At 40.7% G+C, this 22,628-nt stretch overlaps 1 protein-coding gene across 2 annotated transcripts in view; it reads right to left on the minus strand.

Moving 5' to 3' along the window:
* Positions 1 to 22,628, minus strand: part of LOC138510440 (phospholipid-transporting ATPase ABCA1-like) — a 2,356,352-nt gene that overhangs the window by 368,584 nt on the left and 1,965,140 nt on the right. For both annotated transcript variants that reach the window (XM_069626098.1, XM_069626099.1), the window contains exons 39-40: positions 15,305 to 15,428; positions 1,096 to 1,225 (exon numbers count right to left, since the gene is read on the minus strand). In XM_069626098.1, coding sequence (XP_069482199.1) covers positions 1,096 to 1,225; positions 15,305 to 15,428 — 254 coding nt within the window. The remainder of the gene's footprint in view (positions 1 to 1,095; positions 1,226 to 15,304; positions 15,429 to 22,628) is intronic.

Raw genomic sequence — 22,628 nt, forward strand, 5'->3', positions numbered from 1 at the left:
TTCAATGGCTACGTTTCTTGATGTGAAAACTGCAGCATTGCCACAACCAGTATTTCATTATTTTTTTAAACATACATTTCCATGCTCAATTTCATTATGGTGAAGGTCGGCATGCAGCATCACTTCATAACCCCGGGGCAACATTTTTTTTTAAATGCACCAAAGGTTACATCTGACTATTGTGTGCCTTTTAGGACACAGGTGATAAGAAGGTGGGAATCAGTGTAGCCCAAATTTCCCGCTCTGTCATTGTTCTCGTAAGGAACTTTTTTTCCTGCATTGAAAGGAAGTTGAGGCAAAGACGTTTTAATTAACGTCTAAGGCGTTTTAAAAATCTTTCAGTCTGCCTCTTTGTTTGAACCTAAAATTGGCGCTAAAATAATGTTTACCTCACAAAATACATTGATAATTCCTGTACGCGGTGTTTCTATGCTGCTATGGCATGTAGACTGGCTAGTAATTAGGGGGTTCATAGAAACAGAGAGTTATTCAAAATGCGGCTTCGTTTCAGCACTACCACCATGCACATATTGAGGAACTAGAAGTGTTTAGCTTTTTCTTAGCTGAAAAGTGGTAATTACTATCCGCCATGGTATGGGAGACTTGAAAATGATAACCGTCCCTATCTATAGACTTCAAGAAGTCAATACGAAATGTGACCTTTACTGAAGTGATGCACCATTGGGTCCTTCGGGCAAGCCTTCAGGAAGGATTTGTGGCCATTCCCAGTTGCCGAAAAACTGTGCATTAGTGGGTTTCAAGCCACAGAAAATCTATCACAGCATCTATATGTGACGGCTGAAAAGCTCTGTGATATAGTGGAGTTCCACAGTAGCGGTTTGAACAATCACAGTTATTTCAGAATTGTTAACGCACAAGCTGTAGAGATTGGTTATCTTTGGATCCCTCATTACTAAGAGGGTGTGTTTGAACATTGCAGTATCCTGGAAGAAGAACGTTGGGTCGAAACACGTGTCGGCTATATTCATTCTTATATTTTGTTCTTTGTGCATATTAAATCAATTGCAATTGCACAGTGTGGCTGTGTAACTTTTTACATCTATATGAATCACAGCAAACGGTGGATCTCCTTACCGTGCCCTGATGAAGAAATTGTACTGTAGGAGAAGCGTAAAGAGGAAGAAACCGATGCCTTCCACAAACATGGCAAACAGGTTCTTCCCCACCAGCTCCCACTTGAAAGGATTTTCAAAACGGTCTTCACCTGTGGGAGACAAAAAGCAGAATCATGACATTTGGGCAGATTTTGCATGCAACTAACATTTTTAGTCAAAGATTGTATAATGTGTTTGTTTTATTAAAACTGACAATCCATTATTCTTTATAACCCATGTGCAATGTTATCAACAGAGTCAAAGTCATGAGTTGGTGTCATAGTTCACCAAAACGATAAAGCTATACAAACTCTCATGGTACTGCTATCTACGACATCCTCAACATTGTTATTAGAAATATTACTTGAGTGAAATGTGGGAAAATATGGCTGACCCCCAGAGGTTGTGCATGGAGAACATCGGCCTTTGCTTAGGGCACACTGCCTCGCTGTTCATGGAAGGAATCGTACCTGAAGAAGTGCGAGATTTCCGTTAAAAAAATGATTTTGTTCAGCTTAGATTGCACTTTTCGCTGCTTCAGAAAGACACAGGCATGACTCGCGTCAGCACCTAACTCTTTGCATATTTGTTACACCATACTTATGAGCCAACACAGTCACCATAGACATTTATAATTGTTTAACCACATCTACTAAAATGACATTGGACTTCACACAGCGAGGATATAAAAAAAAGGTTTCTAGTAAAAAAAGTTCTGTGAAAAAAATACAAAACGAACATCTATTGTGTTCTCATCTATGGCCCCGCAAATACATGCATTCAACAAATCATAATAAAAAACCATTGGCACTTTTATAAGAGAGTGATTATGTCACCCACAAAATACCATAAAAAACGCAGAGGTTTGTCAGTAACAATCAATCCAGTTCGTCCAATCATCTAGTATGTGCTAACAATATCAAACCCGAAGAATCACCAACAAGCCTGCTGACGCAGTATGCCTCTCTTCCTGGTAGTGACACATGCAGTGCTATATCTCATATGTTGATTGTGGCTGTCTGACGCATGTTGCATAAGTGTGTATTTGACCCTTCTGGAGTTTGAGCAACAGTCAATTTGACATATGGAACGTTTAATCAGTGAGCCATGTGGCATAATCCTTTTATTTCATGATTTTGCCCAATGATAGGGGGTGCAAGGAAAGCACGTTTTTTGAAAGTACCCACTTCATGCGCATGGAAGGCAAAATCCCTTTTATTTGTATCACTACTCGACATCACTTCCTTTCAACTTTCGTATCATGAAATACATCCGCAGTACCCTGGTGTTAATACACTCATGGCATTCCAGTGATTACGACTGTTTTTTTTCCAAGTTTGATGCAAGCCAAAGGTCTGGCTAACCGCCCCCTCACTCAGTGCAGCTCATTCAAAACCTTCCCTTTGAATGAGATAGAAGCACATTTTTCTAGACTTCCCCACCACGGGGAATGCCTCGGTCTCCCTAGAATTGTTCAACAACTCTGCTATGAAAATGGTGGACACTCATGCCCTTCTAAAAACCAGCTACTCTAAGACCAAATCATCCTTCCCTTTGTACACCTCTGATCTTGCAACAAAGAAAAAAACACAGTCAGAGCCCTAGAGAAACAATGGTGCAAAAGCCATAAGCCCAGAGATTTCACTATCGCAAATCTCTCAGTGCAAATCACAGGATTCTGATCACCAAGGACCAAGCTGCTTGCTACTCCTCACTTTCGTAACAGCCTCGTAACAGCCTCTAACAGAAGCAATGCTTTCTTTGAAGTAGGAAAGCATTGCACCAAGCCTTCACCTTACTGTGAGGTTCCAGCAGCTCATGAATGAGATAAAAGCAAAAACAGACAAAATGCAACAGATCATCAAATAGACCTCTGCCAGCAATTGCCCCCAGCACAGGCACTGCGCCTCTGGATTGAATTCTCTCCCCCCATGGACTGCCTAAGAATGGTTGTCTCCCTCAAACCTACCTCCTACTCTGATGATATCATCCTGGCCTCCATCATTAAACAACTGACTGGCCCAGAGCTCAACACACTCCTAAGCATCATTAATGCTGCCCTTAACGCATGGTCATTCCTGGACACCCTCAAGAATACTCGCATATGACCTTGTTTGAAAATAATTACCCTAGCCGCAGATGACCATGCCAACTATGAGCCCATTACAAACCTCCTGTTTATCAGCAAAATCTTGGAAAAAGTAATCACTACACAACTACCCCACACAATAGAACAAATAAAGCTCCTACATGACTATCATTTGGGGTTCCGTCCCAAGTACGGCATCGGGACCATCACCATACAGGTGGTGGACGATGCCCACCAAATCACAGACAAGGGGAACTAATGCCTTCTCTTTGTCCTTAAACTCTTGGATGCATTTGACACAGTCGACCATCGCATCCACTTCTCCCGCCTATCTGACAGGATGGGATTCACCAGCACTGTCCTGAATTGGTTTACCTCCTACCTCTCTGGCAGACACCATGCCATTCAGATGAACATACTGCATTTTAACTGACTCCCAGTCTCCATCAGAGCCCCTCAAGGCTCCATCCTCTCACAGATCCTCTTTAACATTTGCATGGATCCCATGGCACTCTCCTCAAAGACCCCAATACAACATCCACCAATATGCAGAAGATAGTTCTACATAAAAATAGAAAGCCCACAGAACATCATTCATCTCTGCTGCTACTGAGCCATCGCCCAGTCCTGGATGTTGACTGACTACCTCAAACCTTACCTCTTTAAGACTGAATTTGTTCTCATTAGGCCCCCTCTCTAAACAACAACGCATCCAACAATGTCTCAGTGAGATGCACCTACAAGGATTTCATCTGCAACTCTTAGATTCAGCAAAATCCTTAGACTTCACCATTGGTAGGATGCTTTCTTTCCAGAAACACATAGCCAAAAAGGACCAAACGGGCTTGCTCCAAATCACCAATCTTTGTAAAATCAACCCCTTCATCCCTCTGCTGTCACAAAGTGGAGAGGATGTTCCTGGGAGGAAGCAGGCCTTCCTCTCCAACTCACCACACAGACCAAAGAGGAAGCATCTGTGGAGAGGACAAGGATGGAAGGGCAGAGAAAGTCCTTGATGGACCACCTCAAAGCTGCAAGGAAAAGGGACACGGTTATTATGGACACTAGTGACTGGCTATAGTTCCTGCTTCCCACCTTCAATTCCCTTCTTATCTGCCTGTAGAGAACAGCCCAGAAACAAGGAACAGAACATGAAGGAAGCCCACAGGTAAGATAACCTGTTCCCTGTGAGGGAAAAAGAAAAGAAAAAAACACACACAAGGGTCCTGACATAGGCAACAACGAGGACAGAAAACAAATGAAATGCAGGGGAGAAAAGGATAAGTAGAACAGGGTCAATGGAGCACTGATAAACAGAAATTTCTGCAAGTCACAATAAATCCAATCCATACACACAAAAAAAGTCTCAAGGAAGTCAATAATAGAAGCCAAGTAAAAGAAAGAAAAATATAATTTCCCAAATGCAATCCCGAAAGGAATGTTGAAACCGGAAACAAAAACCAAGGAGAACACAATAGTCACCCAAATACGCTGAATACAAAGAAGGGGAAATCCAAATCCAAATTCAGCAAATTAAGCCAGAATCCAGAAGCCAAAAGCACAGAGGAAGAGAGAAATGGAGAAAGATGATCCAAACACTGCTTGCAAGGAATTACATCTGCAGCGAGCAGCGGCATCGAACTGAATGCTGCAGGGTTTTACTTCCATGGTGCGGACGCATCGCAACGGCATGAACAAGCGTTGCAATCCCTTTTGGAGACTGTAGTAGGGGTTCCGATTCCAGAAATGCCACAACAGTTTCCAAGGCGTCCTGTGGTGTCTGGAATGACATGAGGTAATCTGCTTGTGTTGGGTGCAGTGTTAAGTTGAAATCTCATCCCACAATTAAAAAATCCTCTGCCAATGCCTGGATCTCCGGCAGTATGCGTTCAGATCATGACCCCTGCAAACCATAAGTATAGGCCCTTGTGGTCTCGCATATCAAGGGGGGAAATGTCCTCATGTGGGGGCTCCCAGCCACTCACCTAAAAGAAGTCAACCACACCACAGTACACCTAATTTTGGGTGCTGGGAAATTTGACCAAATCCCCCCTGTCCTATGCAAACTATAATGACTTGCTCTAGAGGTCAGGTCAGGCTACTTACTGTTCAAGACGGCAGGAATCATCTACAAAGAAGCCATGTGTAGCACACCAGCATACTTGGTGGCTAAGCTCCACATATCTGGAGGCACACTTCTCATGTGTCAAATTGACCCGCAAACAATCCTTCTCTCGTCACACCCCCATCCTCTGGAACTCAATCCCTGTATCAGCTCAGAATAGCCCCATATCTGTCCAATTATGCACGGCTCTCACAATGTGGTTTTTTCAACAATACGTGATGAAGGTCTTATCATTATGGATGCACATACTGCAACTCAAAGTACAGCGCTACTGTTAAAAAGCACCTGCCCAAACGGTGGCTTCCCACACCCTGTAAAGTGTGTCACTGCTCATGAGCTAGGTCCAAGCTTTAAATAAAAAAATTACATACAATGAAATGACATTACTACCAGCTTAATTTCACAATGTTGATATTATTTAGCCGATCTATTTACCTTATTAGAGCTGATACATGCACCATTTTTTTGTTGTACGTTTGTAGCACTTTAGAAAGGGGACATTACACTTGAAGCACATTGTGCTGCTGAGACAATGTCAGTATGTAATTCACTCAAATTAGCTCATAAATATGTTATAGTATGCTAATGTTAGTTTTAATGGTATTCGCACCGGGCACCATCACCACTGCAGTGGTCCCGAGGTGTTCTGGTAGATCTGAAAAAGAGAGTGTGAAGGGGGACGGAGGGTGAGGGAGCTCAGTAGGGTGTAGCGGGAATAGGAAAGTGAGAGTTGCAATGTCCTGTTGTCCGCTTCAGTTCGGTTTGCACCGTTCTCTGAGCTTAAGTGTGGTTTTTCGGGTTGGCTGCCAAATTCCCATGTGCTGTTGTGCCGGACTATGTGTTGTTAGTCTGTTGTTTCAATGTGGTAAAGTGTGCACATAGATAACATAGGTTAGTATTTTGCTTTCCTCCCGGGGGATTCACGTTTCCCTTTGGGTCACTGCTTTCTAATTTTTTCCTCCTGAATCTGGAGTGAAGAGCCACGTTTTGAGTAGTTTTCTGAACTTTCTCTGGAAAGCAATGTATGTTAATCAAACAGGATAGCATCAAATACATATCACACTCAAACCACTTACAATAATGTATTTCTCCTTTACCACGAGAGGTTCAATATCATTTTCTCCAACTTCCTCAAAAATCTTTTTTTTTTACTTGGAGCAAGATGCCTCTGATGCAAATTGGCTATTCATAGCAATGTGCCAACAATGTGAAAAAGGATAACTTTAAGATAAGCTACAGTCTGTGCTGTCAGTACAGATCGGATTGCTCTGAAGCCCTTGAAGTCCTTTTTACACTTGCAACAGTGGTTCAGTATGACAAGGCGAGGTGGAGCTTTGCTTCATAAATGCCATTACACCACGGAGCGGTGCAGAGTTAGGTGCAGAGTTACAGTCTGTGCAGTCCACGCAGGAAGGTCAGGTGACCCGGTGAGACCTAGATGTGAAAGCTGTAGCAACTGTATACTAATGGAAAATGCCTGTGGCAGTGCCGCGCTTGGATTTGGCAGCAGGTGAAGTTAGCGTTCCCCTTCCTGCACTTCCTGGGTAACCAGAGAAAGACTTGCATTAAATGTGGTGAGTGGAAAAGCGTACCATAACTGCATTGTTCCTATCATGCGGGCAATTACAAAATGTTATCAGTAACACAGTTCCAGCAACCTGAAGAATAAAAGAACTACAGATACTAGTCATACCTTTAAAAAATGAGTTTGCAGTAAACTGCCTGCAAACGGGACTGTGAAAGGCATTGTAACGGCAGTACAAGAAAATATAGCACATGCCCACCACTGGCCTGAGCAAGGTAAGATCACAACTTTTTTGAAACCGACACACACGGTAATCAGTTCACCTTGTCCGGAAGCTTTGACAGCAGTGTCTGCAGACAGATACCTCCATAGAAAACCCTGTAGATCATAAGGAACTATTAAGTATGTGCCTGAGCCTACAACGTGAGTCAATTGGTGAATCTATTCAAGTAACTAATGTGATGGATCCAATCTTAAATGGAAACATTATATGTTTGGCACCCACTAATATCTCCAAATTATCTAAATCACCTAATTTAGTGAGCATTACAGAAAGCCTTTATGGGTCTTCATCTATTTATGATGCTAAATTCAGTGTGTCTGACTCTTCAAAATTGTAAGATCAATCATCACCTGAAAAACCAATTATCCTGAAAGCCCTGTCGGAACTTTGCAATAAACTTTTCAAAGAACAGCAAATAATAAAATCAGGAATTGTAAAATTAGTTGATGTGGTTCTCTCTTCGTAGCAAGGAGTTAATGTCTTAATTAATATTCCTCATGAAATAATCGAGGAAGAAAATAGTCAAGACTTTAACAACATGCATGAGGAAATAGAAAGGACAGCTTCTCCCTCACATAACTCCCCACTCATAATAGAAGACAAACAGCCTCAAAGAATGCAGGCTGATAGCAACACTGTATCATCGGATGACACTTTGAGACTCTCAATATAGAGTGTGCGGCAGAAAACCAGGGAGGTCAGCCACGACAACTTAGAAGGAAGTACAGAAGAGCAGAGATTAGGTGGATACATGGAGTGATCCACTGGTTATGATGGTGATAAATAAAGACAATGTGGAAATGAAGAACCACTTTCAAGCATTATCTGTGGAACAGGACATTAGCAATGTTAAAAAAGCTGTACCTGTGCATAACAGCAATCAGGCACACTTGACGCTTGGGTCACACATCAAGAAGAATGTACATGATCCAAATTCTCAGATAATATCATCAGATGAACAATAATAGAAAATAATAAAAACATGTTTGATTCAGTTGATATTAACTCACAGAGAACTCATTTAAGAGATATATCGCACTATATTCAACATAATCAAAAACACTAATAATAATGCGGCAGGTAGTAAAACTAAAATAATAGCGCTATATGCCACAGGACCAGCCCATATTTGAATTGCCAAAGAATATTACACATTTTGCACAATTAAACGCAAGTACAACTCATTGTGCCTTAAGTGACTTGTTTCAAGTTGAAATTCCTGCTACTATGAATTAATTAAACTGGGCAATAATACACTTCACTTCTCCAATAATATCTGAATTAGTTATTGCTAAATGTCTCCATTTTTTAAAACTAGTTTTTGACTTTAGTTGTGTCCAAGCTATTGCAAAACCAATGATGTAATGATGGATATAAAAGAAAATCAATGGTACCCTAATGAATGTACAATGTAACACACTGGAAGCATTAATAGTCAAATTAGCCCAGGTGATAGAAAGTATTACAGAACCATTGTGTACGGACATGTTCGACCCTTCATCAACAATAGAATACAAGGAGTTTGACCAAATAAGGTTATTTTGAGACCCCTTTTGATGATGACTAGGAATACTAAAGGTTTCAATTCTTTTAAAAGAAAACTTTTTGGGCAAAATATATGAATGGGAACTGATGTGTTTGCTCTCCATGAGACATGGCTCAACAACCTATATGATTTGGATGGATATCATATCATTCAGAGATTGGCACTTACAAGTTCAGTTGGCAGACCATCTGGAGGTTTGATCATAGGAGTTAAAAATTATCTCCATTTGATCAAATGTAAGCCTTTGAACTCTAATCACTATGTTTTAGCAGGAATATTAACTACTAAATTACAAAGAGTTTCACAAAACATTTTGATAATTAATATTTACGATCTGTCAAATGCTAGAGAAACCATTAAAACATAGTTTATGTAGAGTTAATTTTGGATGAATGGTTTCTGATTCACCCAGGCTCACAATTTTTGATCATGGGTGATTGTATTTTTAAGCATTATCCCTCCAGACCTCCCAACCCAAACATAGATACGTTTTTCAAACGAGAAAAAAATGTTATGATATAACTGTACTCAATATAAACTGTTGGAAGATAATTAAACCTAATTAGTGGGACATATTTCTGTTTATTCAAGATTTAGTACAACTCGATATAGAAACTACTTTGAGTGCCCCAAAACCATTTACCTGGACTAATGGGATCACAACTCATAGTTATATTATGTACTTATGAAGGAAGAACTATTTGCAAATATTTGAACTCCTTCCCAAAATATCAAGTAATCATGTAGTAGTTAAATGTGTGGTCAACCTCTTGATAAGAAAAGACATTGAACAGACGCTTGGTTCTCATACTATTAACACTACACGGAAATTGACTTATTTGGTAAGAAAAGTATTCAAAAAATGAATAATGAAGTTGCTAAATTTATATGCTGGGTAAATATTGACGACCTATAGATTGTTACGTACTACAAAAACATGGAGATGATCTTAGAAGCCATTGGGAATGGGATTCAAAGCAATTCCCTTTTGGCAAGGAATCCCAATAGAGTTCTGATCTAATTATTGCCCATAGGAAAAAAACAATATAGAACCAAAGTCTGGAAAATCAAGAAAGTCAGAGACAAATCTTTAGATCTTCAGTTAGATCTGACGAAAATTGTAAACAAGCTATAGAAACTGAGTCAGACAACACAAATCTTCAATGGTTTCTGTACAGCTGCAAAACATGTACAATGCAATGCACTCCTCTGATTTTCTTTTCAATTTTAGGCCATATACAACAGACATACTACTTATTTTATGAACAAGAAAGAAATTAACCCTATTACTAATCATAACTGGAAATTATATGTAGATGGCCTTTATTTAAAAAATACTGCTGATAATAAAATGTTATCAGTTCGGGAAATATATACAAGTATAAAATATACAAATGAGGCAGAGGAGATTGAAGAAGTCACTGCTAAACTAACAGTGTCTACAGCGCCAGTCCTGGATCAATTGGCCAATATGGTACTAAAATAAAATCCTAGTGGATGGGTAATCATTATAGAGGAACTATTGAAACCAGTCATTAGAACCGGCTTAATCCCTGCGAGCTAGCAAAGATATATCTTAGTGCAGATATTTAAAAAGGGCTCAAGCGTATTGCCAGGAAACTATCGATTGCTGGCAATGGCGGATATGTTAGCAATTTTCTTTTGCCACTTTATCTTAAAGAAATCAAAATCTGAATTGAAAAGAACAACATCCTTAATTAACAACAAGTTGGATTGAGGCACAATATGAACACGGTGGGAAATCTTTGGAGTTTGTTTCATTTGATCTACTCAACTATTAGCAAACAAAAGGACACTCTCTATATTTGCTATTTAGATTACTCCAAAGCGTTTGACACCATCAATAGGCCAAAGGTATGGCTTAAACTCCAGAGTTGTGGAATGAATCCAATAATTCTTCATTTAAATAAGGCTCTTTATTCTAGCACCACTGTGCAAGTTAGATACAATTCTGATGGAAAACTGGGGGAACCAATTGATACACATTATGGTTTAAAACAAGGATGTACATTAACCCTGATTTTATGTAATCTCTGTGTGTCAGATTTAGACACAGTATTAAATAATTGTAAGAATTTTGCACCTAAAATCAGAACACATTCAATCGGATGGTTGTCCGAAGGGGAAGCTATTGTGTTTTTGGATCGTACCCTAATAGGGTTACAACACAGTAGGACTGCATTGCACAAGTATTCCAAGAACAACAAACTAATAATACATTTACAAAAGAGCAAGAATATGGAGATTAATGGTAAGAAAAATAAGTATGACACATTTGTATGGAAACTCGATGATAGTGTAGAGAAGGAGCCAAGTACTCCCACCTCAACCACTTTGCCCATATTACCTATATGTTGGAGAGTGGGAGATACGTGCAGTAGCAGTGAGAATACCCGTACCTTGCAGAATCCTGGAAGCAAGGATCCCGTTGAGAAAACCGTACCTGTATACGAGAAAGTATGATGGACATTTAGATAAAATTCCGGAAGAAGCAGAAAGAATGAATGGCAAAGATGAATGGTGACGTCACACAGAGTCAAGCTGACATCCATAGAAAATGCAGAGACAAGAGAATGAAGATATTCTATAAGGCATCATGAAAGTGTTAAGGATAAGTGACATCTTGGGACCAAAGTGAAGAAGCTTATGCTACAGAACTGATGAAGATATCAAGTCATTTTACAGGTGTACAGATGCAGAGAAACACATGCAGATGAAGTATTCTTGAGCCTAGCTTTATAGAGAATAGATTCCGGCAAGCGCCAACGTATATATATGAATGTAAATGAACAAGTAAAGGATGGATGTTTCCACTACGTATTATAGCAGTGCTGGACTAAAAAATAAGGCCTCAGTTCCAGAGTTTCGCAGTTAAAAACAATTGAATTAAAAAGTGAATCTCAGAAAGGCGAGGCTGGATGAGCCCAGGAAGCCCAGGTTTTATCATGTTTCGGTGAGCTGACATTGGATACAAATTGTGTGAAAAAACAAAACTCCTGTTCAGAAGGCATGGACAAAATAAGGAAGACTTCAGAAGTGTATCAGAAAATAGTATTTTAATGCACTAGAAGCTCGAAATCATGGTCTTCAGTCACGTGGAAGCATGAAATTGGACGAACGAGACTACCACACCTATGCATGAGGGCACAGCGTGCCTTCACTCCCTGAATTCTCCAGAGCAAAGAGCACTCCCAAGGACAAGTTCAAAGCCTTAATTGACAGAAGACCACTGAGGTGATGATAGATGAGTATGCTAATTGGTGGGAAGCTATGGTTAAGACGAGCTCACCAGCACCTGGAAGCCTAGCCTGCATGCTGCTAACATAGGTGGAAAAGTACTGAGGAAGGTTAGAGTGCCAACCAATTGTAGGGGGCCGCATAATTAAGGGTCCTATAGTTTTTGTAGCCCATGGGACATTGTATATTTAGTAACATTCGTAGTGACCACTTTGAGGGGAGGGCTTAGTTGCCCCACCTGATGTTGAGAAACATATTGCTTTCTCTAATATTCTTAGGAACGTATACTTAGATGTTCTCATAGACCCAATCGCAGTTGCCACTAGGTTTTGTAGTTTGCCACTTAGGATGACGTTAGTAATTATGTAGGTTAACGTCAATGATGATGAGTTTTTAGTATATAAGCTACGTTTTTTATAAAATGCTTTGAGTAAGAGGATCAAGCGTGTTCATTGATGTTTGTTGTACTCCCTGTTTTAGATAATTGATATTAATACAGTTATATTTTGTGGCAACTACCTGAGTCATTTTGATTATTGATGTATGAATACATTCTGCATCCACATCCATCTCAAGGGTATCGCTACTCATTATAGGGATGGGGTCATCCAGTCAATACCCTGATTTAAATTGTCCGAAAATATATATATGGGATGACCAATCTATGATACCTTTTACTATAGATTATTGACACAAGATATTAAGAACACACCATCAGAAAATGTAATGCTATAAAATCATTTATATCTCACAGTGGGGGCTATTCTATGGAGGGTCTTATTAAAGTATTTTAGGCTGGTATAGTCCCTAGAGTACTATATGGCCTAGATATTTTTTGGGATAGGGAGTTACATTCGAAAATAGTCCTCGAAGGAAATCTCTGCCATGGTACTTTGGCAATCTCAGGTACAACTCCAATAGAAATGAGTTAGGTCTAACAACTATTCATACTTGCAAAATGCATGATAGTATTAAAGAACAGTCTGTAAAACAAGATTAAAATTTATAATTGTTTTGATCAAATGCTAAATCTTGAAAGCACATCGGGAACAACTGGAAAATGGCTAGTTGATATTAAATAATTCCATGGTGAAATAGGGTTTCTACCTAGCCAACTTTGCAATTAAGGTCTGGATATTGCAGAAATTAAAAAGAAAAGGGAAATCGGGGACAGAATGTACAACATTAGCTATCTAGCAAAGAAGACCACCGTTTGCCAATATAGCACGCAAGATTATCCAGTGAAAGTCCCCTTTAATTATATATATATAAGAGAAAATGTTTCACCGATTTATTATGAGGACGCGAGTTGAGCCATTACCAACACCAGAGAGACGTGGAGCCTGGTTAAATATTCCTTATTCAGAGACAATCTGTTGTTTATGTAAAAGCAAGATTGAAACTACACAACATTTATTAACATCATGTCCTAACTAAATTAGATATAAGATTTATAATAAAGGATATCATGAAATAGTGAATAGCTTGACAAGCATACAGACAGACCATTTTTGGAAACAGGCTTATTTTGGAGAAAATATAAAGCTATATAAAGCTGAACTAACTGATTTATTATGTCTGTGAGTTAATTGAAAAAAAGTTATAATTAAAAAAAAAGTGAAGATATATTTGTGGATAATAATCAAATGCATGTATAATTGTATTTTATTGATGTATTTCATGTTATGCTTGTTGATTTATTATATGCATTGTTTAATCTGATTTTATTTTGTATTAGTTGGGTTAATGGTATTTTTACCAATAAACATAATAAATAAAAAATTAAATAAAATCTAAGATAAACAGAATTGTTCTCCTTAGATTGTTTCTCATAGATGTTGTAGTTATGTTGTAATTCTTTGAAAGATTTAATTAGTTTCACATGGACATCACTGGAAGATTTGGACATGCATAGTTTTAGGGGTATTTTGGAAACTAGAACTATCTATTTTGAAGGTGGGTACATTTTGAGTAACTTAAGTCACCAAGAGAATGACCACTACATGTAAATGCTGCAATTACACTATATCGACAGCATTCTTATTCATCATATGGAGCATGGCCATTGAAAATTAACAGATCTGAATATGGAAGCTGACTCCAAGAATTTGAAAGAGCATGAACACATCATGTTCTTGGATATGAGAAAGCACGGATCATGGACCAATTGGAACATGGGAAGCATTTCAATTGATATGAAGGCGAATAATACTGCATGCAATAGAACATTCTGTGCCATTCCTTTCACCTATCTTTAAATAGTTCCTAAAACAAAAGTTACTATTTACACTGTAGCTTCTACCAAACCGCCAAAATTGCAATGTGTGTTTGCAATGCAGGAACATTACACAAATGTACATAATGGCAAATGTAATGGTGCACAATGTTTTGCTCAAAAGGGTATTGTAAAGAGCTATTAGCATTTTATGTATTCTAGATCAATTAAACCGTGGTAAATACCTTTGAATTAATAATCCTAGCATTCCAGACTCGACTCAGAAGTGCATATCTTTTAATACATTGTTTTATGAAGATATCATTAAGTCAGGCCAATTATTAGGTGGTCCTTCATACGAATGCATCATGGTGGACAAGGGATACTTCATTACTCATGCAAGTAGAAAGCACAAGTAATAGGCCTCATGGGCCTCTTTAGGAGTTTAGTGGTAATTTAGCAGTACATCCACTGAATTAGCACCAAACTTGATTACCACCACCGCCACTTGGTCTTGAGGATTTACTACTGGATTCCAAGTGGTGGCCAGGCAATGTTAATCCCCGATTTCTAAGTCCATAGGACTCCATGGGATTTCTGCATATCATGCCGATTTTTGATGATGTGGTGGAGATTTAACTCCAGATTTTTGCTGGAGTTAAATCCTCCACTTAACCACCAAAGTAATAGTGTGGTGGTGCAGTAATGTGGCAGTAATGCCATGGTAAATGCTGTTTTTACCCCCACTCACTGCCGTGTAATGCGACCACTGACTTCACTGGCACAGGTAGGACAGCACATATCAAACGTAACAACACAATGACAAGCTACACATATTGTTTCATCTGTGACACTTCATACACGCTTTATTTTCAGATGTCTGATGGGGTAGTAGGTGGTTGGGGAAGAAAACCTGGTGCAGCATTAAGAGATTAAAGAAATTGGTAGTCCCTTGCTGAGTAAGTGACTGCTCGCTCTCGACGTAGAGCTTAGTATTTCCTTATTCTGTATTAACTCCAGAGAAAAACACATTTGTTTGCAGATCCTGTTCTTGCAATCAATTAAAGACAATGCCACAATGAAACAACGAAATTAAGGTATTTCCCAACAAAAATGACGATTAATTCCAATTCATAATAACAACTTACCAAATCTGTAATATGCAGTGGCAATCGCTTGGTTCTTTGCCATGTCAATAAGGCCCCTCCCCAAGCAGAAATGTGGGAAGACGAGCAAGATCTTCTTAAGGATTTCATTTATGTTATTTAGGTTCTGTTGAAATGAGGGAAAGGATTACAGTCAATAATAGTGAAATGAATCCAACAACAAGTGGAGAGATTTGAACATGAACACATATGTTATATCACACAAAATATTTCTTAAAAACAGTTGACTTCTGTATAATAAAATCCATGAACCTATTTGTCATGAATAGTTCTCCTTTTAAATGTTGGAAGGGCATATGCATTCAATGCTAAATTGGAATTGAATTGCACTTGTGCACTGGCCCCTCAAATTCATATACAAAGTTATGACCAAACAGGTGAGAGGATAGTCTCTGTCCATCTACTTCATATACTAGCAAATCGCCCTTCTATTTTTCCCCACTTAGGAAGCCCCGCCTATGTGGTGCCTTTCAGCTTGCCACTCTTTTCCCTCTGTAAGGAACACTCCAGCCTCTTTTCCTTTGCAGATGGGGAGCAGGTGCAGGTGGATCTAGGTCACCTGGACTAAGCACCACCCACCTTCTTAGCCCTGCCTCTTCCTTCCTGCTCTTAACTCTTAGATCAAGGCTGTCTCTTTCCCGGGCGTCCGAAGCAAAGAGCAAACAAAGAAAAAGGCAATTCCTGTTTGGGCTTGTTCGGACCAGTAGGACCCAGGGCCCGACCCCCTGATTAGACAGCAGGTAAGCATGCACCAACATGTGTTTACTCCCTCTGTCCCCACAGGCCATCCCCCACCCCCTCTGGTCCCCCTGTGATGTTCCCCTGTGCCCCCCCTTCTCGCACACAGGTGTTGTCTGTTTTGCTTGATTCTTCTACCCTGCTCACCCCCACACCCGTCCAGCCTACTTCTGAAATCGTCTGTCCTGATACATTCTGGTTTCACCATCACCATTTTGTGGCCAATGCTGAATTTTACTTTTATGGACTTCATTGATTCACGGTGCATCACCCTTTCTCAACTCTCATGCTGGACTTCCTTTGCATCTTGTACTCAAGGGGGCCCTGAATCATGCTGTTCCCATGATCATCTTGTATCCTGGCTTGTAACATTATGTGTTACTACTGACTTCTGCAATTGTATTAGCTCTCCCCTCTTGCTTCTCTGCTCTTTTTGACTGCTTACTCTCTGTTCTCTCCTCTTCTCCCTTTCTCCCTTTTCCTATCTCCTCCCCTCCTCCCCTTACTTTCTTCTATGCACTTACTCTATCATAATTGTCCCTGGACCTAATATGGTAGCAACCTCGTCAGTCTCCTCCCCCCTGCCCTTACTGTTCCCCCCACCCCTCCAGCATTATCTGAAATGTTGTCAGGCCTAGTACGATAGTTGCTTGTTTTGCCCGCCTCCCCTTTCTGCACCCCTCTCCCTCACCTTCTGTTTTTCTCCGGCTCTACCAGAAATGTCATCAGGCCTTGTACGGTAGTCGCCCGTCGGTTTTCATTTGCTTCCCACTCACCCTCTCCCTTCCTTATGTATATCTTAGCTCTTGCACTATCTGAAATGTCGTCAGGCCGAGTACAATAGTTAATTTCACATCCTTACTGCTCATGGCCTGTAAGAATGTCATTGTAATTTCCCTTGTTCCTACCCTTGCCTTGAAGTGCTTTGAAACACATTGTGTATAGGCGCTATGTAAATAAACTATGTTATCATATCATATCACTATGCACCAATTTTGACTTATCTGGCTCTTTTTTTGGGTTGATTTCTAGATGTATGCTTATGATACGAATCTGGGAAGATGACTACGCAAACTGTGTGGTTTGCGGGCCTCTTCCGCCAGTCCATATCATCTCTCTTCCTACAAGGCCTGATTCCAGGAAATTAGACAATAGATCAATACTAACTGGATTATGTAACAACAATCAAAACAGGGGTGGTGGTATTTTCCAATCAGTCTCTGATGTGGCAAATAAATGTGTTACCAACTGACCTTGTCAATGATAAACTCTGGCATATTTGATATGTAAAAATACATTAAAGGGTTTGGCACATGGAGCAAGTACTTTAGGGCTTTACTGATTTAACAGCATTAGTTGATATTAGCACTATGCACTTTATTGCACTTAAATGCATGATGCATCTTATTGGTAGGTGGAGGCATTGTGCACTTTAAGGTTTTGGTTAAGCTATATGCTGTAAAAGACTTATACATCCTACAGCATGTATGAGCATCCTGGGTTGAAATATCACATTATGGGCACCATGTTTTTCACTGGCTTTAATGTGCTCAGTGTAATCTATATTCAGGTGGTGCTCAAAATTTAGCAAGTTTCATTCAGGACAGGATATCAGTGATACATACTAATACAAAACAGATGACTTTGTATGGACATTGTTTAACCAGCCAAATGAACATTTTTATTTGTTATGTGTTTTACAATGTGATTGTTTTGCTCATATACTATGATTAAGCTGTAGAAACAGCGAAACATTGGAGGAATTAAATGCCATTTTTGTAACCCTGGTGTTTCGGGGATACTTTTTGGCAATCTGCAAGGCAGTGAGGGTGGTTGTATACGAATTATTCGAATTACAATTGCTCGAATCACAATTGACCTTTGCACAATTTACCGAATTGTGAAGGTCAATTGCTACATATATGTGGGGGGGGGAAACCCCCTGCATCCCCCATTATATATAAATATATATGTATATATATATATATATATGTAACCAAACCAATATAGTCAATTCGGACCCTTGACTTTCGGTCAATTAGGTAATTCGAACAATTGTGTTCGAACAATTTGGGTAATACCATGAGCGGCAGGTCCCATCCTTCGTGCATGTAGGTACAATCTTGCTCGATTGTTCTTGTGGTTTTTATACATTCAAGGCTTATTTTATTACTATCCAAATTCTTCCTTATGATCAGAGGACAGGAGGAATCTTTTTTTATTTTATTTTCATTGTATCATCTATATCACAAACCTAGCTCAAGAGCAACGGAGCACTGAGCAACAGGAGTGGGCCAGAGTTTGGCTTGGCATTTTATCCAGTAGTGCAGTACTGTTGGTGGAGGGAGAGAGAGATATTTATTCATCCAGCAGGTATTGTTGAAAGGGGCACATTTTTAGAGATTTTCAGAACTGGAGGATGTTGGGGGCATTTAGATCCTCAGTTGGGACTGAGTTCCTGGTGGTCAGAGTATGGTCAGAGAAGGACGGCTTGGGATTGTCCTCTTCATGGGGTACCTAAGATGCCAACATTTTGATAGATTTATTAGATGTGGTGAGCGAGCCTACAGAGGTGTTGAGTTTAGCCACAAAGTAAGTGGATGTTCCATTTGACGCTGCTTTGTAATTGATACATGCAGTTTGGAAAATACTCCTGGCAGGAAGGCGGGAGCCAATGAAGCTTGTGCAGTGTTGGAGAGATATGGTTGAATTACAGGGCACTTGTAATGAGGCGGGGTGTGGTGGGCTACCCCAATGGTGGCCATGTGTGTTGCTGTAAGCCCAGTAAGGAGTGTGTTTCCCTCATCGATGTGTGAGATCATGTGAGCTTGGACCATGTAGGGGAATACACGGTTTGATTTTGTGGAGTCTGGAGATCTGTAGCCTTGTAGTTCTTACCTTTTTGGCAGGATTTGGCTGAGTTAAACATCTGAGCAGTAAATTCTTCCAGGCATGTGTAGTTCAGCCATTGTCGCACGAGATGTTGTTTGGTGGGTGGACCGATTAACAAAAATTCAGTCTTGGTGGGCTCGGGGGATGGTGCCACAGATAGGTCTTATGTACTTTGCTGGAACAGGGTCTCCTAGTGGGCAGGGGCTGATGTAGAGGCGGCACACCCAAACAATTCGGACTGGCCGCTGGGATACCTGGGGCCACCACTGCAGACGGGGAGCTTTGGAGGCAACATTTGTTTTTTAATGTATGTATAGAGAACAACGTATGCATGAAGGGCCCCTTGGCTCTGAATAATTAAAGCTGTGATAGCTGGTCTTGTGGGTCTAGCGTGTTCTGATATTTAAGGGTTTGAATTTTTTTTCCAAATTCTGAATGATCCTTCTCTTTCCAAATATGCTGTGCTAATGAACCTCGCAGGATGGAGCCTTGCACCGAGAAAGAACAGCAGCCCCATGCTGCATAACATATTTTTTTATATATAGAGCTCTGCTGAGTAAAGAAGGCAAGTTGGAACAAATATTTCAAAAATGTTCTTTCAAGAAGAGTGGTCTTTTTTTAAAGTAGGGTCACTCAGCATTACATCAGGCTCGGAAACAAAACAGATGTGTCACCATTTTATTTTATTTCTTTTAATTGGTTATTTATAATGTGCGTAATTTGTAGAGAAACAGAGGGAGGGTGAGGCGCGTGCTCTAGTTCCCAGTGTTGAATACCTGCTGCTTTTCAAGTTGCTGTTCTCCTCCAAGCGCTTTCATGTTAATTAATTAATACCCAAAGGTTTCTAAGCACGGACCCAGGGAGCGAACCTGTCTTGCTCTGCATCGACTTGCTTCCAAGGTGAGCACATTGCCCCTGAGCTATCCTCGTGAGACATAAACGAAGAGTGTTGCTTAAAGGCATTCGACTTGGATGATGGTTGGATGAGTGTGTTGTAGATAATTTAATGTTGGGAAAGTATTAGATAAAAGTCATTGCATAAGCCCATCTGGGATATCTCACATCATGGATATTACTAAGAGGTCCCACTTCTCCTCAGAGGCATTCTTCCTTTCCTCACCTTCCTCCAGAAGCTCAATGTCTCCAGAACTCTGGTCCACTACATGTTGGACTACTGCAACAGCCTCTTTCTCAATCTCCCTCTTTCCTCCCTACGCACCCTCCAGCTAATCCTAAATAGGACTGCAAGACTTATCCTTGGCCTCAGGCCCAAGGACTGTATCCCTCCAGCCCTAACATTTCTACACTGGCTCCCAGTGGCTGCAAGGATCCAATTCAAGACCCTATGCATCATCCACAAAGCCTTCTGGGGGCATGGACCACACAATCTACAACTTTCCCTACCTAAATACTCCCCTGCTAGAGCCTTAGGCTTCTCTCCAACTCTTTAACTGTCAAAGGCTTCTCCAAGCAGAGAGTGGGGGACAGCTCTCTCTCCTTGGCTGGCACCTCCTTTTGGAACAGCCTCCCTGGCCCTCTCAGACTTGAGACGGACCTCCTCAAGTTCCAGAAACTGCTCAAAACTCTGCTGTCCTCTACCTCCTTCCTGCTTTCCCTTCCCTGCTAATCACCCCACTGCTGTTGTGACTGGTGGCCTGATCCTCATGAATCTCACAGGATTTGTGGCCTTTCTTCCCAATCAATACCAGCGCCCCAACCCCCCACCGCACTACCCATGCGGGCCCCTGCTAAGTGCCTCTGCATCCCACTCTTGGGAGTCACCTGCACTAGCACATAACCTGAAGTTATGATATGATATGATATGGCATTTATAACGCGCCTATACACAAGTTCTCCCCCTTGGCTCCACTTAGCACTTCCCTCCCAGGATCTACGCCAGCACTTGCCACTCCTCTGCTCCCCCTTCCCTCCCAATCTCCTGCACTTCCTTCACTGCACTTGCATGGCCGAATGCCACAAGGCCTAGTAGGACCATGACTGCATTTTACTGTTTGTGCTATTGTTATTTTTCCCCTGTTCCCTTCCCATCTATGCCTTGTGGCACTTTGAAACACTATTCAGTTCTATAAGCGCCTAACAAATGCTCAATAAATAAATAAATAAAATCCCAAAGGAAACATTGGGCTAGTCTAAGTTGGAGATTCCATTCAGGTGTATGTCGACGATTTGGAATTGGTATCAGGTAATAGAATTGCAGCAAAAATGTCACCGGTAAAAAGAATCACAGCACAAATGCCATGGTTTGACCCGGGAAAGGTGTACCCCATTATACCATTTAAGGGGAGCGGGGTTGTGGGGGTGTCCCCCAAACCCTTTAAATGGTATAATGAGTCTCGGGGTTGCAGGGGTGTCCCCCGCATCCTTTACATGATTGTGGCGCATAAAACCACAGCATTTTTACAGTGATATTTTGTATTCACTGCCATTTTTGCAGCGATTTTAAGACACAGAACCTTGGAATGTTGTTGGCATAACCAAAATAGGTCATGGCAAAGGAGTTGAAAATTTGGACGAATGGTTGAAGGCAAGTATTAGATAACAGATGGCCAATTGCAGCTTCCAGTGGGACCCCAATGGTAACTCGAACCCCGGTCCAACAAAAAGTGTTGAAGGAAGGAAGAGCAGTTCCACCTATTTCATGGATATTATGAAGGGCAGTAGAAGGATTGAATGGTCAATGCTGCTGAAGACTGTTGAAACATCTAATAGGACTGCCACTTAACTCTCCACCATTAGCTATCTTCCTGGATGCCATCCATCATCAACAAAAAAAGGCGCTCCCTTTACCCAGGAACACCCAGCAACCACTGAACGCAATTAGCCCAGTTAACTAGGAACCTGTCGTCTACTAAAGATAAAGAGGTAAGAATGCCTGCTAACCCAATGCTGAAACCTTAACTTTCCGCATACACTTCTCATACATAAACTCACAGAACCACTTCTATGCACAGCAATCCGCACGTACGTCACCACATTGCAGCAACAGGCAAACATTACGTAGCCCGGCACATGCAAATTCCCAACGTCCCGAAAACCGCACTTGAGCTCAGCAAATGGTGCAAACCGAACTGAAGCTGCCAAAAGGACATCACAGCTCTCATTGGCCTATTCCCACTAGACCCTACAAACCCCCTATCCCCAGATTTTCATATCCGGCAGAGCGCCTGGGAACCACTCTGGTGGTGACGGTGCGTGGTACAAATACCATTAACATTAACATTAAATTACTACCAAAAACTGTCTCGGCTGGCAGCTAGCATACCAGTAGATTGGACAAGAATAGGAAGTTGGTTGGCTGCAACAAACCTCGCACGTTTGCCAAGGAAACGAAGTCTGGAAGTAGGGCAACATTAGCTAAACTAATAGTGTATCAGCACTATTGTCAGGAGAGGCAGTGCCATGTCATGTTCTAAGCAGAGAGGGCGTGGATCCAGAACTCAGAGATTGATTTATAAAGGCCATGAGCAATATTGTGTAATTCGGTTTTTAAAGTTGGTGCCAGTTCCTTTGTTAAACACTCCAGAAAAGGATCAAAATAGCAACCACTACTGCAATTAACCAGACGATTAGTGCAGCTCATGTAGCTTAAGAAATAGAAATACTGTATTCCTAATAATGGTATCAATCCATCTCTTAAGGGACCATCTCATCACAA

This window comes from Ambystoma mexicanum, chromosome 6p (genome assembly GCF_040938575.1).
Source record: "Ambystoma mexicanum isolate Mex_15411 chromosome 6p, UKY_AmexF1_1, whole genome shotgun sequence".
NCBI classification, from domain to species: Eukaryota; Metazoa; Chordata; class Amphibia; order Caudata; family Ambystomatidae; genus Ambystoma; species Ambystoma mexicanum.